At 44.7% G+C, this 25,009-nt stretch overlaps 1 protein-coding gene across 5 annotated transcripts in view; it reads right to left on the reverse strand.

The window, feature by feature from the left end:
- The window catches only part of IGF1R (insulin like growth factor 1 receptor), a 151,230-nt gene that overhangs the window by 58,984 nt on the left and 67,237 nt on the right, over window positions 1-25,009 (reverse strand). Inside the window, exon 1 of one of the 5 annotated variants that reach the window (XM_090149077.1) lies at window positions 22,857-24,561. The exons of 2 other annotated variants lie outside the window; for them this stretch is intronic. Coding sequence is in view for 1 of the 3 variants with exons in the window: in XM_031587778.2 (XP_031443638.1) it covers window position 22,646 (1 nt within the window). In the remaining 2 variants the exon portion in view is untranslated. 2 more of the 5 variants (XM_031587778.2, XM_031587779.2) reach the window with 2 other exon arrangements.

The raw sequence follows: 25,009 nt of genomic DNA on the forward strand, positions 1-25,009 counted from the left end.
CTTTTTTTTTTTTTTTAAATGCTTAACAAACGTATCTAGCTTTAAAAGTTATGATTTAGAGAATGACATGACCAAGTCAACATGTTCCTCAGCATTAAGTACCTCTGAGAAAAGATCATTCAAAGATCATTTTGTGGTTCTCAGTGCAATGGATAAGAAAAGAAGAATAGGCTCAGTACAAATAACTTAATAGTAATGTTTCTGGAAACCAAAATCTTTTAAAATGCCACTTGAAATCTGCCAAACTAAACTTCAAAGAAACTCTACAAGTCCACAAACCCCTTGGCCAGCTTCTCCTTCCCTTGGATTTCCTCTTGCAGAACAGCTCTGCTCATATCCCTCAGCTTTGCACAGGTGAGAACAGCCCCCGTTGTCCTACCAGCTCCCACCACCAGCTTTTACCCTGCTCCACTGTTGGCCTGAAATACCCTTCCTAAGCCTGTGCACTCGGCAGTCTCTTTCTCTAGCTCTCAACTTGCTCCTTAAGTCTCCTCCCTACCTCAGCCTCCAAAAAATGCAATCTAATCAGTTATTCTCTGCAAACCATTACTAAAGTATTACCACGAGTCTGGTATCTCCCAAATGTCAATACAGCCTACTGGCAACCCTATCAATAACCAGAAGCTACAAAGTTCACACAGCTCATCAAGTTTCTGCTAGTTTAGATCAGGGTTAGCATGATAAATTAGCAATGTTGACACACATCCAACAAACTAAAGGATTGCTGAGCTCTGCTATCTGAAGATGAAGAGTGTAACTAAGAAGTATACAGCGGGACAACTGATCTCATGGTCTAACTTACGATCTTAGCAAGGTACTGCAGCATATATTTTTTTATGGGTAGCATCCTAACCATTTATAATGTAAGCATTGTAAATCAAAAGACCCAACACGTGAGAAATTGAGCTATAATTACACTGAGAGCTAAGTGCTTTTGAAGTCTAATCATTCTCAATGAAAGGCTGGCAGGCTGTTCCAAGGAACCATCTCCCATCCAGAGTGCTGCGGCTTCTGCAGTGTACGCCATGGGTCAGGAACAATGCACCAGCAAGCCCAAGAATCCATTTTTAATAAAAACCTCTGCTGGTTACATGTAAAAAAAATTGTACTGAGCAAAATACTGAAAATCTCTCACACATTCATTGTTCTGCCCACACCTTTATATTCCCTTACTCAGTATTAAGTGTACAGTACTTGCTCACATTGATGTATTTGTGTCAAGAAAGAAAAGCAGCTTGCAAGCACCTGCATTTACAGAAGCTTCTGTGTAGGTTCAGTGACCTAAATCCAGGTTTGGTGCATCCTAAATCCAGTAGCTGAAAAGGAAAAGGCAAAAAAGAAAAAGAAAAAAAAAAAAAAAGGAAAAAGAAACGCCTGGTGTTGTTTCATTCACCACACATTCCAAAACATTCAAATCAGCAGCAGCTCAGAAGGGAAATCCAATAAGGATAATGCTCTGGCTCTCCCCGTGCCGGCGCGGCTCTGTGGCCACGTGATGTTTGTTTATGAGGCTGGAGCAGCATCACGCGGTGCCCCCGCTGCGCCCGCCGCTCCCGGGGACCTGGAGAAGCATCTTCAGAGAAATCATCAGTTCAGAACTCTGCGCATGCACTCAAGCACATTAAACAAGCAGGACTGTGTGGTTTTATGCTGCCAACATCTCAGCACGTGTTTCTCGGCTTCAGGCCTCAGTAAAATGAAAGGGAAGCAGAGGCAGCCGTTCAAAGCACAGAAGAAACGTGGGCTTTTAAAAGCACACATGCCCAAAACAAAGCAAAATGGAAAGGCAGCTCTAACCGTAGCCTCCGTTTGATTCTGCAGGTATAGATTTCTCTCCATAAAAATCAATAGGAGATTATTTTAAGCCATTCGATTTCATTACCCCGTATCAAATCCCTGTTCTGAATGGAACATCTGAATCAATTTGTGAAGCTACTACAGGCTGCGCCATCATAGGCTTTCAAGTGCCTTTTCTCTGCCTCTCTTACCACAAAGAGATAAAAATCCCACACTGGAGGTTATTTGATAGCTCTGAACAAGTACCAGTGGATTTCTTTTCCTTTTAGCCCTGCGATTCTTTACGCCCATGTTTCAAGAGGGAGGAAGGAATTACCACGAACAGCACAGAGCAGTGTGCCAGCTCCCTGCAGCCTTGGGTAGGGTTCCTTCAGGAGAACATGCTGAATTCAACAAGGACACACGCACACAGTGCACTCGGCACACTGAGGTAGTGGGGTTTTACCACAAAAGAAACATTTTGCATCATTTAATACATGGCAGAGTGGATTTCTGTGTAGTGCTCTGAATCATAATGAGAGGCTTATTAGAGACTGAGCAGACCAAAACAAAGTCAGTATTTTCGCTGTTTTGGGCAATATATTACAATAGAAGAAGCCTGATGCTTACAGTTACAAGATTCCCTCTCAACAAAGAATTCCCTTGGGTTAAATTGCTGCCTTTACAACCCCATCCCACACGCCTTGGTCAGGAAGGCCGCAATCCCATTTGCTTCCCACATGCACAGCTCCCAGCGGCAGGACACAGCTCCCTGAAGCTCCCTGGAGCAGAGCACAGTGGGTTCTGCACCATTGGGACTGCAGCTGTAGAATCACTGAGCAACTCCCAAATCCATCTTTCTTGCACCACCACTATCTGAAGTACTTAAAGTGTGAAAAATGCTAACAGTGATCATAGCAATATGAACAAATGTGGCAAGAAATAAATAAATTCAGTAAGCATAAAAGTAAAGCATCAGGTGTATAATCAGTTAAATAATTGCTATACAGCCTAATGCTTCTGGGTGTTTTTTTTTTATTTTTTTAATTTGGCTATTCTGGATTTCTGTAAGATGCTTTGTGCTGCAGAATGCAGATACTTGTGCTACCTGCCAGGCACACTGCTGTACGGACCTCCCCAGCAGTAAGAAGCCAACCCGCGCAGCAGCACACGCACTGACACTGCAGGGCCACGGGACTCAGAGGGACCATGGGGAGGTTATTTGTTTTTCTGTGTTCAGAATAAGAAAGCAAAAATGAATTCAAACACCTCCCTTCTTGGCAGTAGGCAGCGCATTGTTAGCATCTCGACCCACCAGTCTGAGCACTGCAGCTGCCGAGAGGAAGGAATAAATAAATATGAGCCCAACCCCTAACAGCAAGGCATTTCAAAGGACAAAAGGATATAAAAAGAAGAGCTGCAATAGATTTCAGTACAGCCACAAGTGAGATACACTGAATTCCTGCAATTTACAGCCGCTCTCAGATTATTCCTTTTTTTTTTTTAAAAAAAAAAAAAAGCTCCTTACATTAAGTGTTACTTATCAGTCCTGTACTACCACCCTCTCCTCCCAGCCAGGTTCCATTTGCTGCAAAGGCCGCCTCCATCCATCAGCTCCCAGCCCTCACTCCTCCTCCGCTGATAAGACATCCTATGAAGCTGGAGAATCAGTCAGCAAATCCAAGGGGTTTCAGCCATAATCTTATTTTAAACACACTGAAAAATAATTCATGTCAATGGTTTCAATAGTTTCAAAGCCAAAGCTGTGACTGATGGACCGCAGGTTCTGTTCAGCTCTTTAAATATCTGAGCAGAGAATCAAACAGCCCTGGTCTACCTTAGCTGCCTGAGCCACTGGGGAGTGTCAGCACCTGGCCCCTGCTTGGGGCTACACCAGAAGGACCAAGGAATAAGATACTCCAGGACTTGCACTTGGGTTGTCTCATCAAGGAGAATCGCAAACATGGAGGACAGATATGATCTGATCCCTTTCTCATGCAGCTTGGAAGTGACAGCCCTGGAGATGCAGGCTGCAGCCCTGATCCTTCACAGAACAATCTAAACATACCTTGGAAGTCCAGCAGCCATCACTACACAAGACACACCAGGGCTGTGCTCTGTTTTGCATCGTGCAGCCTTCTGTTGTGCAGTTTGAGGGGAGAATTATTACAGAAGAGAGAGCAGCTAATACACACTGTTACATTTAAAAGCTCTTTAGCAATCCACATCTTCCTTTTTGGAACGCCAGGAGAACTGTGCTGCACACAAGGCAGGAGACAGATGAATTACAATGAAAAGGATGTCACTCGGTGTTTCATTTATCTCAATTTCATATATTCTGGACAAGTCTAAATGAAAATCTTATTGAACTGGTAAAAATGCATTAACACACGGCAGAAAACTTGGGTTTTTTAAGCAGTAATTGCTTTTGAAAACACAACTATTAGGATGATCATTCAAGGTAGAAATGCTTTGTCTGCCCCTGCAAAGTGTAGGGCAGTGAGAGTGGAGAAGAAGTGATTTCCTAAAGAACATTTACTAGTTGCTTGCGAAGCCAGAAACAGGATCAAAGACAAGCACAAATGGGCTGCTTCCATCATCAGCACAAAGACCTGCTCCTTCACACACAGGCACCGCACGGTACCTGTGAACCATTTTCTCCTTCTATAAGTAGAAATGACATATCTGTAATTTTCACTCAATAGAGTTTTGAGAAACACATAAAGCCACTAGATTAACACACATAAGAGTCACTACATTAACCTCACAGATTTAATAGAGCCTGCAAAATTCACTAAATATTACTATTAACTGCAACCCTAGCCATACCGATCCTAACTTCCCACAAACATACCCTAATTCTTCGCAAGTATTTCCCATACCCACCATACCCACACATCAGAAGAGCAACAAGAAATGTCAGAGCCAAAGGGATAAACACTAATGCCATTGTTCAGCTTCTGTCTGAGACCTGTCAGCTCTGCTCATTGATAAATGTAAGAAGCAACTGCACATTGTGAGCACTGCTCAAAGCAGCACATGTCGCTCCTCCCAGCAAAGCACAAAAGCTGCTGGTAAGCTGCCCCCCCTGCACCACTCGTGAGTACCAACTGGCACTGAATTGAGAAAAATTAGTCAAGTACATCTGTCCTAGAAAGCAGTGCTATCACAACAAAGCAAGGTTCCCCCATACACACTGCCTCCAGAACGTTCTGCTTCCCCTGGAGCGTGTGAATCATTTACACAATACAACCAGATTTGTATAGAACAAATAATTCCAGCAGAAATTGCCAAGAAGTCTCAGAACAAAGAACAATTTTCTGACAGGCAAATCCTCGTTATGAAGGAGTGTTAAACAGGAGGAAAAAAGCAAACTTTCAGCACAGAAAGCAGAAAGGTAACTAGCCATAGACTTGTGTGACTTGAATGCTCTAAGGATACAAGCAAGGGAACTTACAGAGGAACACCTTTTATCAGATCAGCAGATGCTGGCTGAAAAGAGAAAAACAAGGAGATTTTAGGGCAAACAAGTTTTTTTTCAGGTCAGACACACCTGTTGTGCTGAAGGACTCAGCTAGTACTTGTTTTCAGCACTGCTTTGCTTTAGTCAGAAGAGAATGCTTATCCCTTCTGAACCCGAAACGGAGTAGATGGTATTTAGGAAGATGTGACAAAGCAATAAGGAGAACATGCTCAAAATGAGTGCGGAATTAAAACACTGCTAAACTAGGTCAAATTACTGGAGGGGAGAGTACCCTGAAATGCACACATCAAAAAAAAGTAACTATTATAATTTCGATCTCAGATAATTTTAATGATTAATAGCAGGAGTTAGCAAAAGTGAATTAATTCCTGCAACTAATTCAATTCTGCTGCATTTCCTTAGGGTGTCTGGATTTTTAAGCTTAGTGCCCAAAGTCCTTTATGCTTTTACTTTAATACCCCCATGAACTTGTACTTTTATTTTTTGATTTACTTCTTCCTAATTCTCTCCTAGCTGCTCCTGTTTCTCAGCATCTTTTCCGAAGCTCTCTCCCCATCAGGACGTGCAAAGAGGCAGCTGGGGGATGCAGCTCAGCTCCAGCATTGCCCTGCAATGTTCAGTGCACTCCCAGGCGCCAGGAGGAAGCAAGAGGAAAACCAAGCCCAGCCTTGCCCAGGGAAGCAGAGGGGGGAACAAGAAGCTGCTCCCTCCCAGCCCCAGACTGTGTGGCCATGGTGCCACAATCCTTCTGGAGCCCACTGAGGGGCTGTGGCAGCTCATGCAGCTCTCCCCAGGGAAATGGGGAGTGGGGGGCTGCCCAGTGCTCACAGCCACACAAAGGAGCTCAGAAGGGCACAGCCTCCCCTCCCACCCCACCCTTTACCCTCTCTCTCCTCCCTTGGTCAAAACAGACATTGGTCTTTTCTAAAAGGTGGGGGGAGGAGGGGAGAAAAGCACACCAAAATAACCCACCCTACAGCAACCCTGTGTTTTTTCCATAGAGGGCAATTAAAACAGCTCCTTTATTAATGAGGAGAAAGCCAAATTTAGAAGAGGTGCAGCATCCAAATATAGGCTTAAACACACCTCACTCCTGAGAAGGGGCTCACTGTTTGCTTCCCTCTGACAGCAGACATGGGCTGAACTCACACTCCCAGGGGTTCTGCAGCATCCCCACGGCCCCTGGGCAGCACCCCAGCTCCTGGGGCAGCACCCACCAGTCCAGCCAAGCCCCACAGAGCTATTTCAGCAGAAGCCAATCCTGCTCCGCAGGGAGGATCCTTAGGGCTGGCCTTGTTATTCCAAGTGGAAAGTAGTAAACAAGCTCCAGGGCTGCAGACAGAGGTAAATCCCAAAGATGCCCTGTCCCTGCTCAGGAGAGCTTACTGCAGGCCATAACAACAACACGGAGCTTTTGAGGCTGCTAAAAACCGTAAGGGAATAGGAAGGGGAAAGATAAAAATCAGTGTTTTTCCTGAAGGACTTAATAAAGTTGTTCAAAACAGTTTTCACAAGTACTCGAGTTACAGAATGTAATTCCACTTATTTTCTATGCAGGTGGATGTGTACAGATTATTCTCCCCCTTTCTTTTACAGTGTTTCATCTTTTTCCCAAGAAAAAAAGAAGGGAGAGGATGGATTATCAGTGCACTGAAATTAACGGTGTTTTCCACTCATACTGAAACATCACCAAAACCAATACTTGGTATTTACCCTGACAACATACAGATGAGAGGTGAACATTCCCAGTGTCGTTGCCCCTCAGGAGGGGATTGTTATGTTGGTTTCAAATGCTATCTGACCACGTTCTGCTGCTACTCACATGACATCATGCCTGTTGAAGACACAACAGCCTAACCTCTTAGGCAGCTCCAATCAAGATGGGAGGATTAGTTTGGCCTCTTGCAAGACAGTAAGTTATTGCTGAACATGTTTACACAATGCAACTTCATGGGCCTGAAAGGTGGCTTTCAGGAGAGGAATGTAGCCTGTGTGGGGAGACAGCGCGGCAGCATGAGGCCCAGCTCCGTGCTGGCCCTGCATTTCCCTCCAGGTGCCTATTTTGGGAGGCACAGAGTTGGGCATGTTTGCTCTGCAGCTTTGAAAACATTTGGAGTATTCTAGACACAATAGACCCCAGGTCATATTTTAAAAGCTATTCATGGTGTAGGAAACATTAAGAAAAAGTCCCCCAGCAGCAGGAGCCCAGAGCATAAGGAATATTCTACAAATCAGATCACCAGGGAAAATGTTGCCTTCCTTTTTGCTGCACAACCACAGGGCAACTTGTCTTTTTCCTTTGTCAAGTCAATGAGAACGCACACAACATTCCAGGGAACAAAAAGTTGGCCTCCATTTCTTCCTCAAGCGCTACAGAGTAACTCAGGAACACAGCTACATACAGACACCGCTACCAGCAGTGCATCCCACACATCAGGAAACACCAAATTAAACCAAGAAAGTCCATTTAAATGAAATATCTTAGACATTTTGTTTCCATCTTCCCCTAAGTAAGAATCAGCATTTCCGAAGAACTTAAAATCTGTTGGTTTTTTTAAAAAAAGGAAGTTGCATGGGGAGAACAAGGAAGAGAGAAAGGTAACCCCTGCGCTGCCCACACCACTTCTTGTCTTGAAGCACAAGAGATGCAGGGACAGCAAAGGAGATGAGAACCAAGACTGCAGATCTTACTAGAGAGGAAAAAAAAACCTGTGAAGTAACCTCAAAATTGCATTAATAGGAACTGAAATCAACCAAACGTTTATTTTAGAGCAACTCCAGAGAGAGCTGAAGAAGAGAGAATGCACAACTGACTTCATATCTATGGAGAGTCTACCAGGCCGTCCTGGCACTGCTTGTGCTTGAACTGGGAGTAGCCTTGGCCTGGCTGAACAGGACCACAGGCCCCCAGGGAAAGCAAAGGCTTTACCACGGGACAAAACACCTGCAGAGCAGCACATCACCAAAATACCTGCTGAGCAGTTCTTCACATATCCACGCAGCTTCAAGAAAAGCAGCAAGAGACTGCACGTGATTTGGTGTGAGCTGCCACTGCTTAGTGCATACCAAACACTGCCGTACCTTCCCTTATCCCTCCCTTATCCGTAGGCTTCCTTCTCTTCCTAAAAACCTTTAAAAGCAGAAGAATAACCTTTTGTGTAGACAAGAAAGCATTCTGAATTGATTGAAAATGGCTTCCATTTGGAAGCCTGCAGGCAAATCAGCAGCAAGACATCTCTGATCAGCCAGGCAGTTCTCTCCAAAACCAAGAAACACCTCCATCGCTCATATGGATCAGCAACATGCCTCTTGGAGGGGACAAGAGATCAGGTAGCGCCTGTTACACAAGCTGCACTTCACAGATCCAGCATCAATTAGAAGATGCTGTGTATTCTGAAACTCCCACGCTGCTCCTGCCTACACATCAGCTGTGGGCTTTCTTGGCAGCAAAAGTAGCGGCACTGAGCCCGATAACAGAGGATTGAATTAAGCTTCAGCATCCTCTTCCCTGCACTCTGGGTGCAAACAAAAGTAACAAACAGAACAAGTCAGAGCCGGCCAAGAAGTTTCTCCCAGTCACGCTGTATCACACGTGCACAGATAATATGGTGAATACAGACTCTGATGCCTTCACATCAAACGAATGAAATAAATCTGGACATAACACAGAGAGGATGACAAGGACCTACTGAGACGACAGCAGCTCCCTCTCCATAAGCTCTATCTTCAAGTGATACAGATTCCCATCACTATACCAATGTCAACTACAGCTCCCAAGGGGCCATGAAAAAGCTCAGGGCAATGTGTAAGCATGTCCTTAAAGCTGTTGCATGGCTCATTTAAAATAAAACTAATATATTTATGTTGATCAATATACTTATAAACCAGCTGCCTTTATTACCATTTAAACATAAACGATGCTTGATTAATTTGGGGAACAGCACTTAATTTCAGCATTTCACACAACCAGCAGGTGTGCTTACAGTGGGGTCACAGAACACACTGCTTTCCACAGCAGCTAATTTTTAACCATGCACATAACTTATGGCACATCAGCTTTCCCCCTGGTAAAATTACAACAGACATTTGTTACAAATTAGGTAGGCTGGGTGGATTCTGGTCTTATCCTTCTATCTGGTCTTATCCTTCTATCCTGTGGTAAGGATTACACCAAGACTCATTTACCTGAAGTGGAACAAATAACATATCAATGGATTTCACGTGGAAAACCACATGTTTTTTTGCATCGAGGGAAAAAAGGTACAGATGCAGAAAACAAGAAATTCTAGCTGCTGTCCTAGAGAAGCCTTCCTGGCAGAGTAATCCCCATAACATACACTTTCAGAATATTTAAAATGGCCTCTGCCCAGCTTTCATGCACCTGTGCAGCAAGCTCCATCTGAGCACTTCTGAAATCCATGAGCGCACCAATTTATCAGCAGCACACCAGCAACAAAATCTCCTCATCTAACTCCAAGCCAGCATCTGCACTTGAAATGAAGTTGTTTGTGTGCTGCAGCTCTCAGAGTGGATGTTCAGTTCACCCTTCAAGTGAATCAGAGCATTCAGACCCCAAAATCCTGCGGGCTGTCCAAATTTTCCATCATCTTCCAGGCTGCTCTTTACTTTCTCAGGAATCTCCTCCCTCCCTACTCAATAAACAAGATGATTTAATGTACTGATAGATCTCAGTTAGTCTTACTTTCTTGCTTTTTGCAAAACATCTAGATGTTTACTTCCTTTTTCTTTTATCCTGCTACGCTCTAACTGTTCTCATAAAATAACACATTCTCTAATGAAATCTGCAATTTTAATTAAGATCTGCTCTCCCAATCTACTTTTAAACTTGAACCAAGCCACGAATGCTGTTTGTTCACATTTGAACAATGTTTTCATTTACCGTGGATAAAAGAAGAATTATCTAACGCCACTTATGTAGAGTCATAAATTGATTTTTGATTAATGTTTAATCAAAAACAAACAGATCCATCTGTGCAAGGAAGAAGTGGTGAACAGAAAGCCCTGTTCATGGGAATCTGCAGCACCAGCTCCAGGTAATGACAACGGATCCGTCCCCTTCTGCTGCTACAAGAGCACACACTGTTGACAGAGCACTTCACTACACTGGATAGTTTCCTTTAGGAAACACTAATTGAGAACAAGATTATTTAGTTGAAACACAAAGAATCCACAGCACAAAATGACTTGTGGAACACCTGAAATCACCTGAAACTGGGAGCTCTTGGAGAGAGAAACCAATCAAAATTAAAACTGAGTACTGAAGTCTGCAGTGGGGCATGTGTGACTTCTCACAGGATTTGGGGAGCTTCAGCATTTAGTAGTCCGAAGTCAAGATCGATAGCATCATAAAGAAACAAACACATGAAAAAATGAACATTTCAAATTATAATCAAAAGAATGAGACTATTCAAGCTCACAAGAGGCTCTCTCCTGCAAAGCAGAAGCATATCAACCAGGCTGGTGGTGCCAGCAGCCTGCTGTGCTCTCACAGGAGGGCTGTGAGGTCCCAAAGCCACTTGGGGTGTTTCAAAACACCAGGCAGGTGGAAGCTTCCAAGCAGCTTGTAGGGACATGGTTGTTTATGCTTCTGGACACAGCCCGAGCAGCACTTGAGCTGATCCACAGAACATTTGTACTCCTTTTTCTAGTTTTATTTTCAGTTTCATGTAGAAGACCTGCAAGGTCAACCACACTACTGAACTTCTGCAGTCTCCAAACCTCTTTTCGCCAAATGTAAATACAAAGTAGTTTTCAACCATTAAGATCTCTCAAAGGAAGGTGGTATACAAAAAAAAGTGACAAGAACAATCTTAATTATAGCTCTGTTAACACACTATGATAATGAGTACATTTCTTTATCAGACATTAAAGAAAATTATTATTGTTCTGAATTAAATGAAGAGCGGTTCAAAGAATGGGGATCTTTGTCTCCCTTACTGAGGCCTGTTTCTGCCTTCAGCTGACACTACTGATTTTGGCTTGAGAAAAATAACTAAGCACATTCTCAACTGGAGGAAAAGAAGTTCCCTTCGTTCCCTTTGCTGAGATGCTCACAAAGGAGCAGCAGCGCCATTTGTGGTAATGCTGCATTTCATCAGCCCTAAGGAAAAAAGGAAAGGAAAAAAAAAAGAAAAGATGAAAGTTCTGGCTCTTCAGGTGAACAACAGGAGCAGATCACAGAGTTAATACTTGTTCAATACTTGTTTTTCTTCATATTCCTCTTCTTCCTCTCCACCTCCCTGGAGCCCAGACTAGAATTACAGCCCAACAATAGCCCAATTGTGCCCCCGGCAGCGACTTCCAGCCGAACAATAGATCTTTCCTTTTTCCCTCCACCCAAAGTAAAATTAATAAGGAAAAAATTCACTGATTACAGGGCAAAGAAAAACATTTTCAAGGGGAAAGACAGAGAGACCTATGTCTATGCCATGGGACTCTGAGCTTCCTTTGTACCGAAGAATTTGCGTTCCCTTTCCCAGGCTCCTTTGTATCCCGCAGCCCCTCCTATGCTGGGGAAGGGGCCGGAGGAAGGTTATGCGCTCCGGCACGAACGGCATTTCCTAAGAAGGTCGCTGAAGTGCTCACAGGGTACTTGCCTTAACAAACCCACCAGCACTGAGGGAGAGCTCAGATCCCCGTCTATTTGCTACTACGATAATCTGCAAGTGTGCGCGCCTTCCTCAGCTGCAGTTCACAGACATTCACTCTGAGGAGCAAAGCAGACTGGATTTACAAAGCAAATTTTTTTTTTTTTTTGTGGGAAAAGAGCATTTACATATAGGAACAAATATGCTTTTATTTCCCACTTTCAAGATGAAAGAATACATGTGATTGCACTGCAAATATTTTGGTAACACGTGCCAAAATCCCAAAACAGAGCAAGAAGCCCCTCCTTACTTTTGGAAAAACAAAAGTCCCAATTTACCATAGCTAGAAGTGCAGAAGTCCAGCATTAGGCTCATCACCTGGTTCTGTATGCCACAAAGCCCGACTTTTACTTCCCAAACCAAGTGATAACAAACACACAAAGCCGCTTTCCAAAGAAGCTGTGAAACATGTCAGGAATTTTCCTGTGCTCTGCCCAAGAGCCACGTGCCCCTCCGTGGGGCTCTACCTCTGCAACCAGGGCAGCATCTGTTGGCTGCAGGGTGACCGATCAGGAGGCACGTGATACTTTATGATCCTGCCCTAACTGCCAGTCATTTACTCACACAACAGCCAGTTAAAAGCTTCAAGTGCCTCTAAATATTTTAAATTCATCTGCATTAATCAAGGTTTATTCTCCTGTAGGGTTAAGTACTTATTAAATCACTGCTCTCGCTAACACTGCCATCTGATTCCTCCCTGCTGAAGCTATTAAGAAAGATTCTGTCATTTGGCTACTGCAACTGAAACATGAACAAAACCAGGTCCAATTTCACTAAGAAAAAGCCTACATCCACCTACCAGACAGAGGAATCCGACACTGCAAATGCCTTCACTACATACATATAGAGCCCGCCTTGTCAGCAGCGCTCCCACACTAGCTGAAGTCGCAGGAAGAGGGGCAAGCTCTTTTTCATGATGAAGTTCAGCATTTGAATTTTAACAGAAACTCACAGCTGAACAGGAACGTGCCCACCTCCACACAAGGGCGGCTGCCAAAGGTCCATTTTGGTTTAGCTCAGTGCACAATCACAGCCAAACACTGGCAACCTCCAGTCCACGATTCTCAGCAAATGGTGCCCAATGCAACAACTCACCCACATCATCAGCAAGGGGAACCTATGGGGAAACATGGCTGCTTGTTTACAATGCTTACAGGGTGTAAAAATAAGCAAGGAAAAAGTGTGGCTTGTTGATGCAGATCCTTATACTGCACTAAATGCCAAGAATCAGGGAAGGATATCTGGGGAAGAGACTTCCTTACTCTAGCTGTCCCAGCTTGACATTCCGTGCTGAACCAACCACCCACAAATAAAGCCAGTCCCCATTTTGCACAGAAACAAGTCACAGATCTAAAACAGGCACAGTTCATTACACAAACCACACTTGTTTTCTGACATAAAGAGACCAAAGCAGCCCATACAGCAAGATGCCTTCCTGCCTGACAAAGCTGTGAAGCTGCCACACTTGCACGTGTACAAAAGCAGTAAAAACATCAGAAGATAGAAAGATGCTGAAGGCACAACAGTTCACTGTACATTTGACACAAGGATCTGCAGGATCAGAAACCCCGTACTCAGAGCTCAGTGCACTCGCTGGTGATAAATCCTTCTCAAAGTGGTTCCTCACGCTGTTTTCCGCAGAGCTTTGCACTGAATTTATGATTGAGATCCTAAGTGTTGAGGAAAAGGCCTATTTCTAACATGCCAAAGTAGTGCTATACCAAAAACCAGCAGGTACACTCACTGTAAAGGAATTCATCGGTGTGGGTGAAAACTGCATCTGCTAAGAAAACACTGTATTTCAACAGGCAGAGATGATGTTGTGTTGTACTGGGGTTTGGTGGGTTTTTTTGTTTTGTTTTTTAAAGAATCAACACTGATATTATTACTGACATTCCTTAAGGAATATCACTAACATTTCCTTGCTTCATTTCCTTTTTGGTTAATGTTTAAGGCCAAATATTTTGTTTATAGTGAGCTGAGTACACATCCAGCTCATCTGTGTCACAGAACTCTCCCCAAGTTCATCCAGAGAGAACCTCCAGGCTGCCCACGGCAAAGTCAGATAAGCAGGGTCCAGCTGTGGGAGCTGGAGGACTGGAAAATAGCAGTGCCAGCTATTCCTCTTCTTCCAACAAGGCATTTACGAGGTGAAGATGTCATGCAGAAGTCCAATATCTGCAACAGCTCATAAATAACAGTTTGACACTTCCCTCGAAGACACAGTGGGGAAAAAAGGAAAAAAAAAACCTACCATCCTTCCTTTGTTCATAGAGGTAAATTTAAAGCTAACTTGAAACTGTTTCACTCTGGGGCTGTAAGTAATCCTCACCTATCTCTCCACGCTGATGACTAAAGGAACGTGCAAGAAAACTGTACTCTCACGCCTTTCTCTAGACTGTGACCTTCACTGCTTGCCTCCCTACCCTGCCAAGGAAGGACACACAGCTAAGTCCAACAACACAACCAAAGCGTCCCTCAGAAATTCAGTCATTGTCCGTAAGAGAGGGATTTTGCTTGTAATTGAAAGCCCTCCGCTTTCTGGAAGAGATGGAAGCATGACAGAACAACTTGCCCAAGACCCCAACAGACCCCTGAGAGTCTCCCAGTTCCACAAATCCATCCCATAAATTTAACTGCTCCCTACAAATTCTCATCACAGGAGCCTGTACCAAGTGAGAGCCACCTTGGTGCCTAGGTTAGAGTGTGCATCACCCTGAGATCTCACTGCAAAGCATCTTCCTTATGCAGCTCCAGGAGCTGCAGTACTGAGGAAGCAGTGGCTGCAAAGCCCTGCACTCCGAGCCCCACTGCTGAGCCATGCTCACAGCATTTGTGCAAGGGCAGCTACGATTCCTCACTTAGGTTCACTTAAGGACCATAATTGTTTGTTTTGGCTCCAAACAGCAACCATGTTTATGAAAAACAGGTTAAGCTTTTGGCACCAAATTGTTTTCACAAAACCTCAGCCTTTGAAATAGTGTTTCCTTAAAAAATTGTTTTGCTACCTTTAGACCTTGCATTTTCTCCTCTGTGATATTTCATCCCTACTTCTCACTCACTGGCATTACCACTTAGCATTCCCATTAGTAACTCGTATTTCTCAACAGCTTATTGCTTGATCTAAAGATTCTAAGCTAAGAAATACATGTGAAATTTCAGGGAACTCTGACAGCTATTATTTGTAAAGAGAAACACAAGGCTCCACTACGTGGACATCAGAAACAGGAACCAGATGAGAGCAGTCATCCTCCCTCCACATGCCAGCAGCTCAGAGTGTACCACCAGCACGAGATGCAGCTACAAAAAAGCACGCAGCTCCAAAACAACCTGCCTGCTGGCCATCTGCTTTGAAGGAGACTCTAATTATCTATTTCCACAGCACTCAAAGAAGTTAAAATGGAAGAAAGAAAAAAAATGCAGGAGTAGGGGAAGGTATGGTGGTGAGGTAGGGAGACAAGGAATCAACTACCAGCAGCTCACAAAAAGATGGAGTAAATATATAAATAAACAAAGTTAAAAAGGATCCATGAGCAGTGTCAGGCAGCATCAACACCACAAAGCACTCTCAGGGACCTGTAAACCAACATCACCTCCAGATATGAACCCTGGACCATATAACCAGCATGCCCTGTCCTGTCTAGCTCTCTGCATGACCCAAGGCAACCAGAATGGTGCACAGCACAGCAGGGAATGCAGCCAAGCCATCCCACCATGGGCTGGGAATGGGTCAGCTGTGCCACTCATGGAGACATCCGGAGGACTGTCCTCACAGCTGCCAGGAACAGAAGTAGGAAAGAGGAAGGAAACAGCAAAAATCACAAACATCCAAGCCGTTTTGGTAACTCTGTCTATCAATTTAAACTTAATATCAGCTTACTCAAAAGTGAAGTCCGACCTCAGAATACAGCTCTGGTCAAATTACTGGCCTGTAAAATTAAAGCTCATGCAACAACCTAGAAGACTGATGAGAAGAGAGGCTATGTGATATAACCTCCGGCACCAACCTCAGCCACTGTTTTCTGCTGCCTCCGGCCAGCTGCCCAGCTCTTACATCTGGCCACTGCAACAACAGCAGCCCATGTTCTAAAAGGAGAAATCTCACCAGCTGTTCTTCTACCAGAGCATGGAAGGGAATGCTCAACACACAGCGTACCAGCTGAAGAGCAAGGATGCCCAAGCCATCAGCAGGAAGTCCTCCTGCCGACCAGCTGAGTAGCCATGGTATCCTCAACCCTCAGTGCTGCAGTGAGAGATCTTCACAAGTCACTGCACTAAACTAAAAGGGAACACCAGGAGACCCAGCAAGCCAGCACAAGTCAGAAACTCTTGATGAATCCAACCTAGCATCCATACATGGCCTGGCAGCCCTTCTCTCAATGCCAACTTCCACTACTTGCAAATCTAAGATGATAACACAAAACTAATATAAGACTCCGCTACAAGCTCAGTGTGCACAGTTCTACTTTACAGGTAACCCATTTCCTATTTAAGATGATTATTTCCATATACCACAAAAAGCCAGAACTGCTGAACACAAGTGCCTACACCCAAAAACAAGAAAGGAGACGCACTCACTGGCTGCACTTGGGGCACACTCACCAGTGAATTCTGTATCCTATGTTACTAAATAGCCCTATCTGTAGTCTTTGCATTGGTAAAAACAGCCCCACAAAGATCTCCAACTTCCATTACTATGCAAAATTTGCCACTGCAGCTCATCAGGAATAACTTGAAGTAGTACTCAAGTGGGAAAAGAAAGATGGTTATGTCTAGTCTTCAGTTTTCAATTCAGCTATATCAGACTTTCCCAGAATTAGATACGCTATAAATGGAAACACTCGAGCTGTACTGGTTTTGCTTTCAAGTACAAAGTACTCCTCTAGGAAACTACGTATAAGAGATGCTCTATAAATTAAGATTTAAAAAAAAAAACTAAAAAAAAAACTAGCTGCTATTTCTCAACAACATCCTACAAAGAGCAGCAGTCCAGTACAGAAAAGAGCAGCTCCTCTGCTCAAATGGGAATCAAACTAGCTTGGGCTTCACCTTCATCACTGAAGCCCTCAAGCACCCAAGGCTGCCAAGAGCTCAAAGAACACAGCTAACACCACCATGGTGATGGCTGCTCTCAGAGCACCCTGCCCACCCAAGCTCCAGTGGAACTGAACATGCCTTTGGCTCATTTCACCTCCATAAGAAGGGGAAATGCAGGCTCTGTGGCTGCACACTCGCACACACAGCAGCAGCAGCCACCTGCCAGTTGCAGCCTGGGATGTTTATGGTCTCTTCAGGTGTTTTAAAGCCATTCCAAAACATGTTTTTGGTTGTAAAATGCAGCACTCTTTTTACCCTCAGCATCAGTGCTACTAAGCAACCAAGACAACTTTCAATGAGAACATTACTTTCATTATTTTCCTAATGCATTCTGATGTAAATAACTGCCATTACAGTAGGATTCTTTACAAGATAAAAACAACACCAAAGAAATGATCCCCTGGTCCAAAGATGCACAAGTTTCCCATACACCTGGCAGTGAAGAAAAGAACAAACTCCACAATAACATTTCATTTATAGTAGCAGTGTGGTTTCTTAATAATCCAGCTATCTGAAGCTGCTGCATACATTACAAAAATACTTTGACTGTTCAGAGATGAATTACATCTTTCAGTGGCTCACATAAATGCATAAACTTATTTTTTTGTTCCTCCCAGAAAGCAATTACAAAACATTAAATCACGTCTATATTGTACTATGAAAACAAACACCTTTAATTTGGGTCGTGATGTGAGCGGCTTCCACAAGCACCAGAGAACACACGGGCTGCTCTGCTGCTCAGCTTCCTGCCTGCAGCAAATCCAATTTATGATCCGGCTGCCAGAGGTCAGGGGAAGCAGCCGCTCGCAGCCTTTCATTCTGCAGTTTCCTCACTTTGGAAGACAACTCGCCTCCTCCTACCTCTCACCCCTCACGGAAGCAATCTAGTGCAGGCTCTTAATGAAACCTTTTGTCCTAGCTGTTTCCTGAGTCTTGCTTGACTCTCTTTCTAACAAACACCTTAGGAATCCCAGCCTTTAAAGCTGATCAAACATCTCCTGTATGTGTCATATGAAACCCAAGTTTCAGTAGTTGGACCCGAACAAATGACCTACTGCTAAAAACATGGAACCATCAATCTGACATAACTTCTCCTTGTCCCAGACACAAACAAGGTCCTCCTCCATCCGCTCTCCTCACCATTTCTGGTCTCACCAAAAATTCCTAATCCAAAAGCATGAAACCAGTACGCAGTCTGAAGGAGTCACTGGCTCTGGGCAACTGCTCTTTGTAGGCATCTCCCCAAAGCTGCTTCCCCAGGCTTCACAACCCTCACAGTACAACACAACTACCTGCCCCAGCCAGGGAAACAATGTGAAACAGCTTCTTTAGAGGGTGGGCTTGTATTACTAGAAAGAACAGTAAGAGGATGCTACAGCAGGACTCTGCCTGTCCTTTAAGATAGAATTTCTGTTCCAGATGTGTTTGCTCTTATCTTTCTTGTCTGACTGGCGCCAATAATGTCCTCAAACAACATAATATTTCTTCTCTTTCTTTTTAATCTGCCTCCAACTGTACATACAGTCATTGTTTTGAGTGTCAGAAAGGGTGCCCCAGCTTTCCAGCTTGAAAAGCGACTAAGTTTCAATTAAAAATAACAAACAGCTCTTCCAGCCTCCAACAGCTTGAGCCACCAAGGCGTTCCACTCATCTTCTCCTAACTGGGTAGGAGGAAACAGAATAGTAGATGTAAATGCAAAGCTCATCTATGGGATTTACTAACCACAGAAATAATGAAAAATGAGTTTTGTGATACGTACTAGAGTCTAAGCAAACAAGAATGGTTTATCATACACATTAGAAGTAGAAGCCACATACCAACACAGACCTTACTCAGCACACAGGGCTGAACAACAAGTACTGTAAGAACAGTACGAACAGATCCGTTTGCCTGCTCTTCGCGTGCTTCATTAACGAGCTGTAAAAGCTCCCACACAGTTCTGCAGCCTTGGGAAACTTCTCAATCCCAGGAACTGCAGGATTGATGAATCGTGTTCCACGCACATTTAACTCTCAAATAATACACTTCAAAAGGCTCTGTCCCGAGCAGTTCCTGGTGGTGACAAAGGGACAACAGGAGAGCAGGGGCTGCTCCTCTTGTTCTGAGGACAGGGGGGCTGCCAGGCATGTGACATCACCCCTCCTGATTGGCCAGCAGTGACATCATTTTATTATTCAGCTGGGTGCTTGCAGTTCAGCTTCCCCTTTCGGGACCTCCAGACCTCCCACAGATCCACAGGAGGGCCAGGAGCAGCTCAGCAGCGCAGCACTGTGCAGGCTGCGGCCACCTTACTCCTCAGGGCTCTTGGACACAGGGAACAGGGAGAACGAAGAGGCCCACTGCTTTCAGACTGTCTTCTAAGATGGGAGATGATGACAGCACTAGGAGGCCAGGCAGGAGTCAGAGCTGTGCGACAACGTAGCAAGAGTTAAAGCAAAACTCCAAAAGATTTGTTGCAGAAAGGATATGAAGACTGGAAAATGGAAACCATATGCAACATAACAACAGAGACTGTGCTAACAACACCTGTTCACACACATAATTATGCATGTATACACAACACGCACACAAAGAGCACGCTGGCACCACAAAGTGATGAGAGCAGTGAGCAGCAGGCTGCTGCCCCAGCCCTAAGGAGCACAGAGCTGCCTTGCACAGCCCCACAGTGCCGGACCCCGCTCTGCATGCAGCATCCCACTGCCCACCACACCACCCTTCTGCTCCAATGTCTGAAAGCCAACACCAAGGAACTTTCATTTCTTGAGTAATTTTAGGAAAGCAGAGAATAACAGTCACTCAATATCTCCACCATTTTGAAAAATACGATCTTATGGCACACACAACTGTAGGAAAATCTATCTGGTCCACAACAAGGCCTTGGAAAAATAAACAGAGAAGTGGGTTGCTCTGCCTATTGTATGCCCACTGAAGGGTAAGTTTTCCACTTAGCATACAGGCAGGCATTAGGATGTGTTTGCACACATAAATACAAACATGCATGGATGAATTATTCATGTGCACAGAAACACACACCAACCAGACAGATCAGTTTCAAGTACAAGAATATGAACTCGAGCTCAGCGTGAACTAACATTACAGACACAGCATGGACAGTAACTTGTCTCTCACACAGCACTCACCTATTCATCTCTCAAAACATACCCACAGTATCTGCAATTCAAAAATATCTTTATGAACGATTTACACAAAATCAATTAAGCAAATACAGTGTTGCCTGGAAAGCTAGTTCCCATATTTACATAATGGATTTTCTGCACACTTCTTCCAGCACTGCATTTTTAGAACATCTTGCATAGACTACGTCTAATGGAAAAAAGCACAGCCCGAAAGGATGGCTATTCCACAAACCCTGTAGCTTGGCCCCCTGTGAACATCACAGCCAGCAGTGAGTGCAACTTCCAGGCAGGCTGCACTGTTATCTGCACACATACTGGGAAGGACAGCTTGCAGAGTGCCCCTTCTGCACAGAACATCGTACTACCTTGAGCTATCACCAACTCAAGCCAATGTAACGTGAGCTATACCTAAACTCACACACTGCATCACCACTCTAATCATCCTCTTACACGTTATGATACCACTACTTCTGGATTTTAAAAGTGCAGGTATTTCAAGGCATTCAATGTATATGCTTTTACTTTTGTAACTATCCTCAAAACCACAGAACTACATTTAAAACTGTGCCTTAATAGTTTCAGTTTTAATACATATTGCTTACTACTCCAGCACATTTTACCAGTAATTCAGACTGTGCTCCCTTAGACATAAAGAAGCTGAGAGCTTTTATGTGCAAATGAAGTAGAAATGCTGTAGAACTGCTCTAGCTCCCACTTCCAGACAATAACAAGGAAGACAAAAAGGCCTGGTGAAATTAAGCAAATAGCAAAGTGAGATTTTGTTTTGCTTACCTTGTGTGGTTTAGAATACGGCATTTCATAGTGGGTGTTTTCTGGCAACCATGATCTCAGCAATCAAAGTTCCTGTGCTACCATGTGAGAAATCACTCAAAAAAGCATAACCTGTTCTCACCAGCGTGTCAGTTGGGTTAACAGGGTAAGCCCCACATGCACAGAGGATGACACAGGTACAGCTGAGTCCACCTGATCTGCAGCAGACCAAACACACTGCTATTATCACATGGGAATAGGTCATGCTCAGAGCACATGAGTCCCTGGCTCAGGAACCTTTTCCTAACTTCAGCTCAGCAGGCTGCTGTCACTAAGCTGGATCTAAAACAAACTCTTCTGTTATCACGTACTTTCCAGAATGCTTTACAAATCCTTCTGTACAAAACAGTGTTTTCACCAGCCATGGGAGCACTCATTCAACCACGTCTCACCAAAAACAACTGCAGTAAGATTCATTGTGGCAGCTGAGCATTCCTTGCAGTAGGAATGGTGTTGGAAAAATCATGTAATCACCCTATTTTCCACTAAGATGGCACTACTCAGCTCTTTTGGCAAAGGGCAAAGATTTATCCCCTGATCGGATGCAAACTTTCAAAGAATTACCAATTCCGTTACCCAGATGAGCTTTGCCTTCACACTCACTTCAGCTATAAGACTGCAGAAGTCTCCAAAGTGTTCCAGCTGACCACCACAGCTCACGATGAGCCTGCCAAACTTTCGCCCAATGAACCACCACCTACAAGCATCTACCAATACATGACTCCAGGAGGAGGACCGGAGCAGTGGTGCAGTGGGACTCCTCACTGCGCACTGAAGGCAAGAACACACAAAGCAAGGAATCACTGGACAGTCCTACAGACAGATCAAAGCAACAAACATGGACCCTCCCAAGCTCCTTCTCTCACTACACCCACGGTTGCAGGGAAAACAGAGCGGGACCCAGCATTTCTAAATGCTGCTACACAACGTACAAGGCAAAAAGCACGAAGGGCCAGAACTGAGCCCCTAAAGCAGAGCTGGGTGTATTTATTTGTGAGTCCAAACGAAGACTTGCAATGTGTGTGTTTCAGTAGCAGGACGTTCACCACAACACGGATTGAGGCGCATCCACTCCGCCCAAACGGGAAGAACAAAAGCAAGAAAGAGGACTTCAAAACAACAAGAGAGGTAAATCCAGCTTCCCCGCCCACCTTCCACAAAAAAAACATCAAATATTTTCTTTCCTAAATAATTGCAATAGGATGCCGTAGCCTTTCCCAGGCACACAATAGCGAGATTGTGTAACGCTTGGGCCCGGGGGGGGGGGGTGCACACAAAGGCCGCTTTCAGGGCGCGGGGCGCTGGGCGGGCGCCGCTCCCCTCGGCTTCCCTCACACCTCCGCCCCAGGCGGCCGCCGCCGGGGTTCCTGCTGCACAGCGACGCAAACAAACAAACAAGCCCTCGTTAGCGAGCCCCTCCGGCTCCCCGCCGACCTCACACGGAGCTGCGTCCCACAGGGCCCGGCCGGAGGCCAGCGGGGCCGCAGGGCCAACGGGGCCCGCGCACCCCCGGCCGGGTCCTGCGCTCCGCCGCAGGGCGGGAAGGGCCGCGTTGGGTCCGGAGAGAAAACAAGAGCGAGAGGTGCCCGGGAGGTGTTTGGAAAGAATCGTCCGTTTGAGTTGAGAAACCCGAGAGCTGTAATTCACTTACTGATTCACCTTCCTCCTCCGTGTCAGGAATTAGAAAACAACCCGCCCCGCCAACATCAAAGCGATGATGGCGCTGCCCGGCTGCCCGCCGCCGGCCCTGCCCGCCCCTCACACTGCGGGCGGCTCCGCACCGACAGCCCGAGCGCAGGTCTGCGTGCGGACCCAGCTCCACTCCCGGCCTTGGCCTCTCCCAGACCCCGGCTGTGACCCACCTTCACGCAGCGCACACTGCGATCAGTCCCACACTGCGATCAGTCCCACACTCGCTACCACAAGGCTGAGCAGTGGGAGCACCCAGCTCTGCTGCAGGGTAACACCAGCTCCCAGAGCCGAAGGTTTAGCACAGTACTGATGTGTGATACTCTATTACTCTGTGTGAAACAAATACAGACGCACAAGCCGGATAGATGAGACCTCACAGTCTGTTCTTTACAACAGAAGATTGAGGAAAGCGACAGTGTAAGCGTGGCCGTGCACAAGGGCACAGCTACACAGCAGTCTGCCATTGCTCCAGTGATTTTGTTTGGCTTCTGAAGGGCATCAGAAAGACTGCAACAAATGCAGCAGTGCAGGTGAACTGATCTGAACCACACTTAACACGTACCAGCAGGGACTAAGGAAGCAGCAGACGGGTGACGGCCACAGCAATTAACCTGGAGTTTTTAACAAATTCATGCAAAATCCTTGCTTTGAAACTCAGGGGGAAAACAGAACAGAACGCAGAATAAAAACGGAAGGTCAAAAAACTCTTTAAGACGTTTCTGCAGATGGAGACATTGCCTCGCTTTTCTATAGATTAAAGTATAAAACAAGAAAAGTAATGGAGCTTAAACCACTAATTGCTGACCCTTCCCAGTCTCACTTGTAAAAACACGTGTGGAGACACTACAGAGCATTCTCTCAGCAGCACAGGCACCCCAGCATCCCTCTGGGCTCCACAGATCCTGGCAGTACAGCTCATGGCCACACCAAGTCACCCAACAAAGACCCAACCAAACCTGACTGCATCATGAGACAAGAATAATGAACTGCTCCATGAAAGCACTTTTTTTTTTTTTTTGTCAGAAGTAGTTCCCCCTGGCTCTCTACACATAAACATCTATTTTTAACTTCAGACTCATTACTGATAATTTGTAGAGAGATTTAAAACACCACCCATCTACTGAGTACTAACATGTTTCCACAATCTATGTTTGTAAGAGCTTGTTTTGGGGTTACAATGATTCCATGCATTTTTCAGGTAACCCTGGTTAAAGTTAGTGCATACGTAGACATACTGACAGACACAACATCATCATGTATACATTACTGTGTGTGAAAGCGTTAAGATATAAGCAAGGTTTCTCAATGGGCTGTGCAGATAAGCGGTTTAGTTCAAAACTGCTCCACAAGTTCATCCCAGAACTGTTTCCAGCAGCCTCTGCCATAACAAGTCCCAGTCGGGCTCTGTGAGTCACTTAGCACAGGGGAGCGGTTGGTGCTGGGAGCAGGGTGAGTGCAGGAGACCCTCAGCATACGACACCAGGATCTACTGGGGGCTTTCTTCTTTTAATACAAATGAACCCAAATTAAACAAGGTTATTTCACAAGTGATGTCCCCATTTACCAGCCATGCAATCTCCAAATATCACTTGAAGACTAAGGCTTCAGTGCCAGCATTGCCTTACCACTGGGAAAACATGCAGAGTATAAACGCTTTATACCTTAGGGGCTATAGCTATCAAATGAATAAAGGTATAGGTGTGCATAGAGAGAAATATTTTGATCTATTCCTGATACATTTTGTGAAAGTGCTTCGGAATAAGACTGACTGCACTTGAAACAGTTGACAAAGAAAACCTCAAAAAATCAGTTCTAATAACTAAGCAGATCTCTGCATTTTTAACTGATCCAACAGCTTTTTCTTCTTACCTTTTTTTTTTTTTCTTAAACATCTTACACTTCAAAATACATGCATGAAAATCATGAGCACAGTAAGATAAATATTTATTTAACAAAACATTCAATTCCAAACACCAAATCTCAAAATCCCTAACAATTCTCAGATGCAAGGCACATCTTAGACCACCTCAGGACAGGACTTCAATCCTTTAAATGAAAGGCTGAACTCTTCCACAGATCTGGGCTTTACCAGGCCTCATATCGTGAGAACAGGCTCCCTCAAGATTCCCAAACCCAATTTCTAAATCAAAAAGATTCAGATAAGTATCTGTAAATTTGCAATGCTTATCTACTAGCTGCTTTTCAATTTGTTTCTGCCTTGATGTTTTGAAGGCCTCCACAATGAATGTTTGCCTAAAGAGAATTTCATGGCCATGCAAGTTAAGATTCCTCTGCACATGAAGGTAATTTGGAAGGAAGTCTC

Source organism: Phasianus colchicus, chromosome 12, assembly GCF_987193195.1.
Source record: "Phasianus colchicus chromosome 12, bPhaCol1.hap1.1, whole genome shotgun sequence".
Taxonomy (NCBI): domain Eukaryota; kingdom Metazoa; phylum Chordata; class Aves; order Galliformes; family Phasianidae; genus Phasianus; species Phasianus colchicus.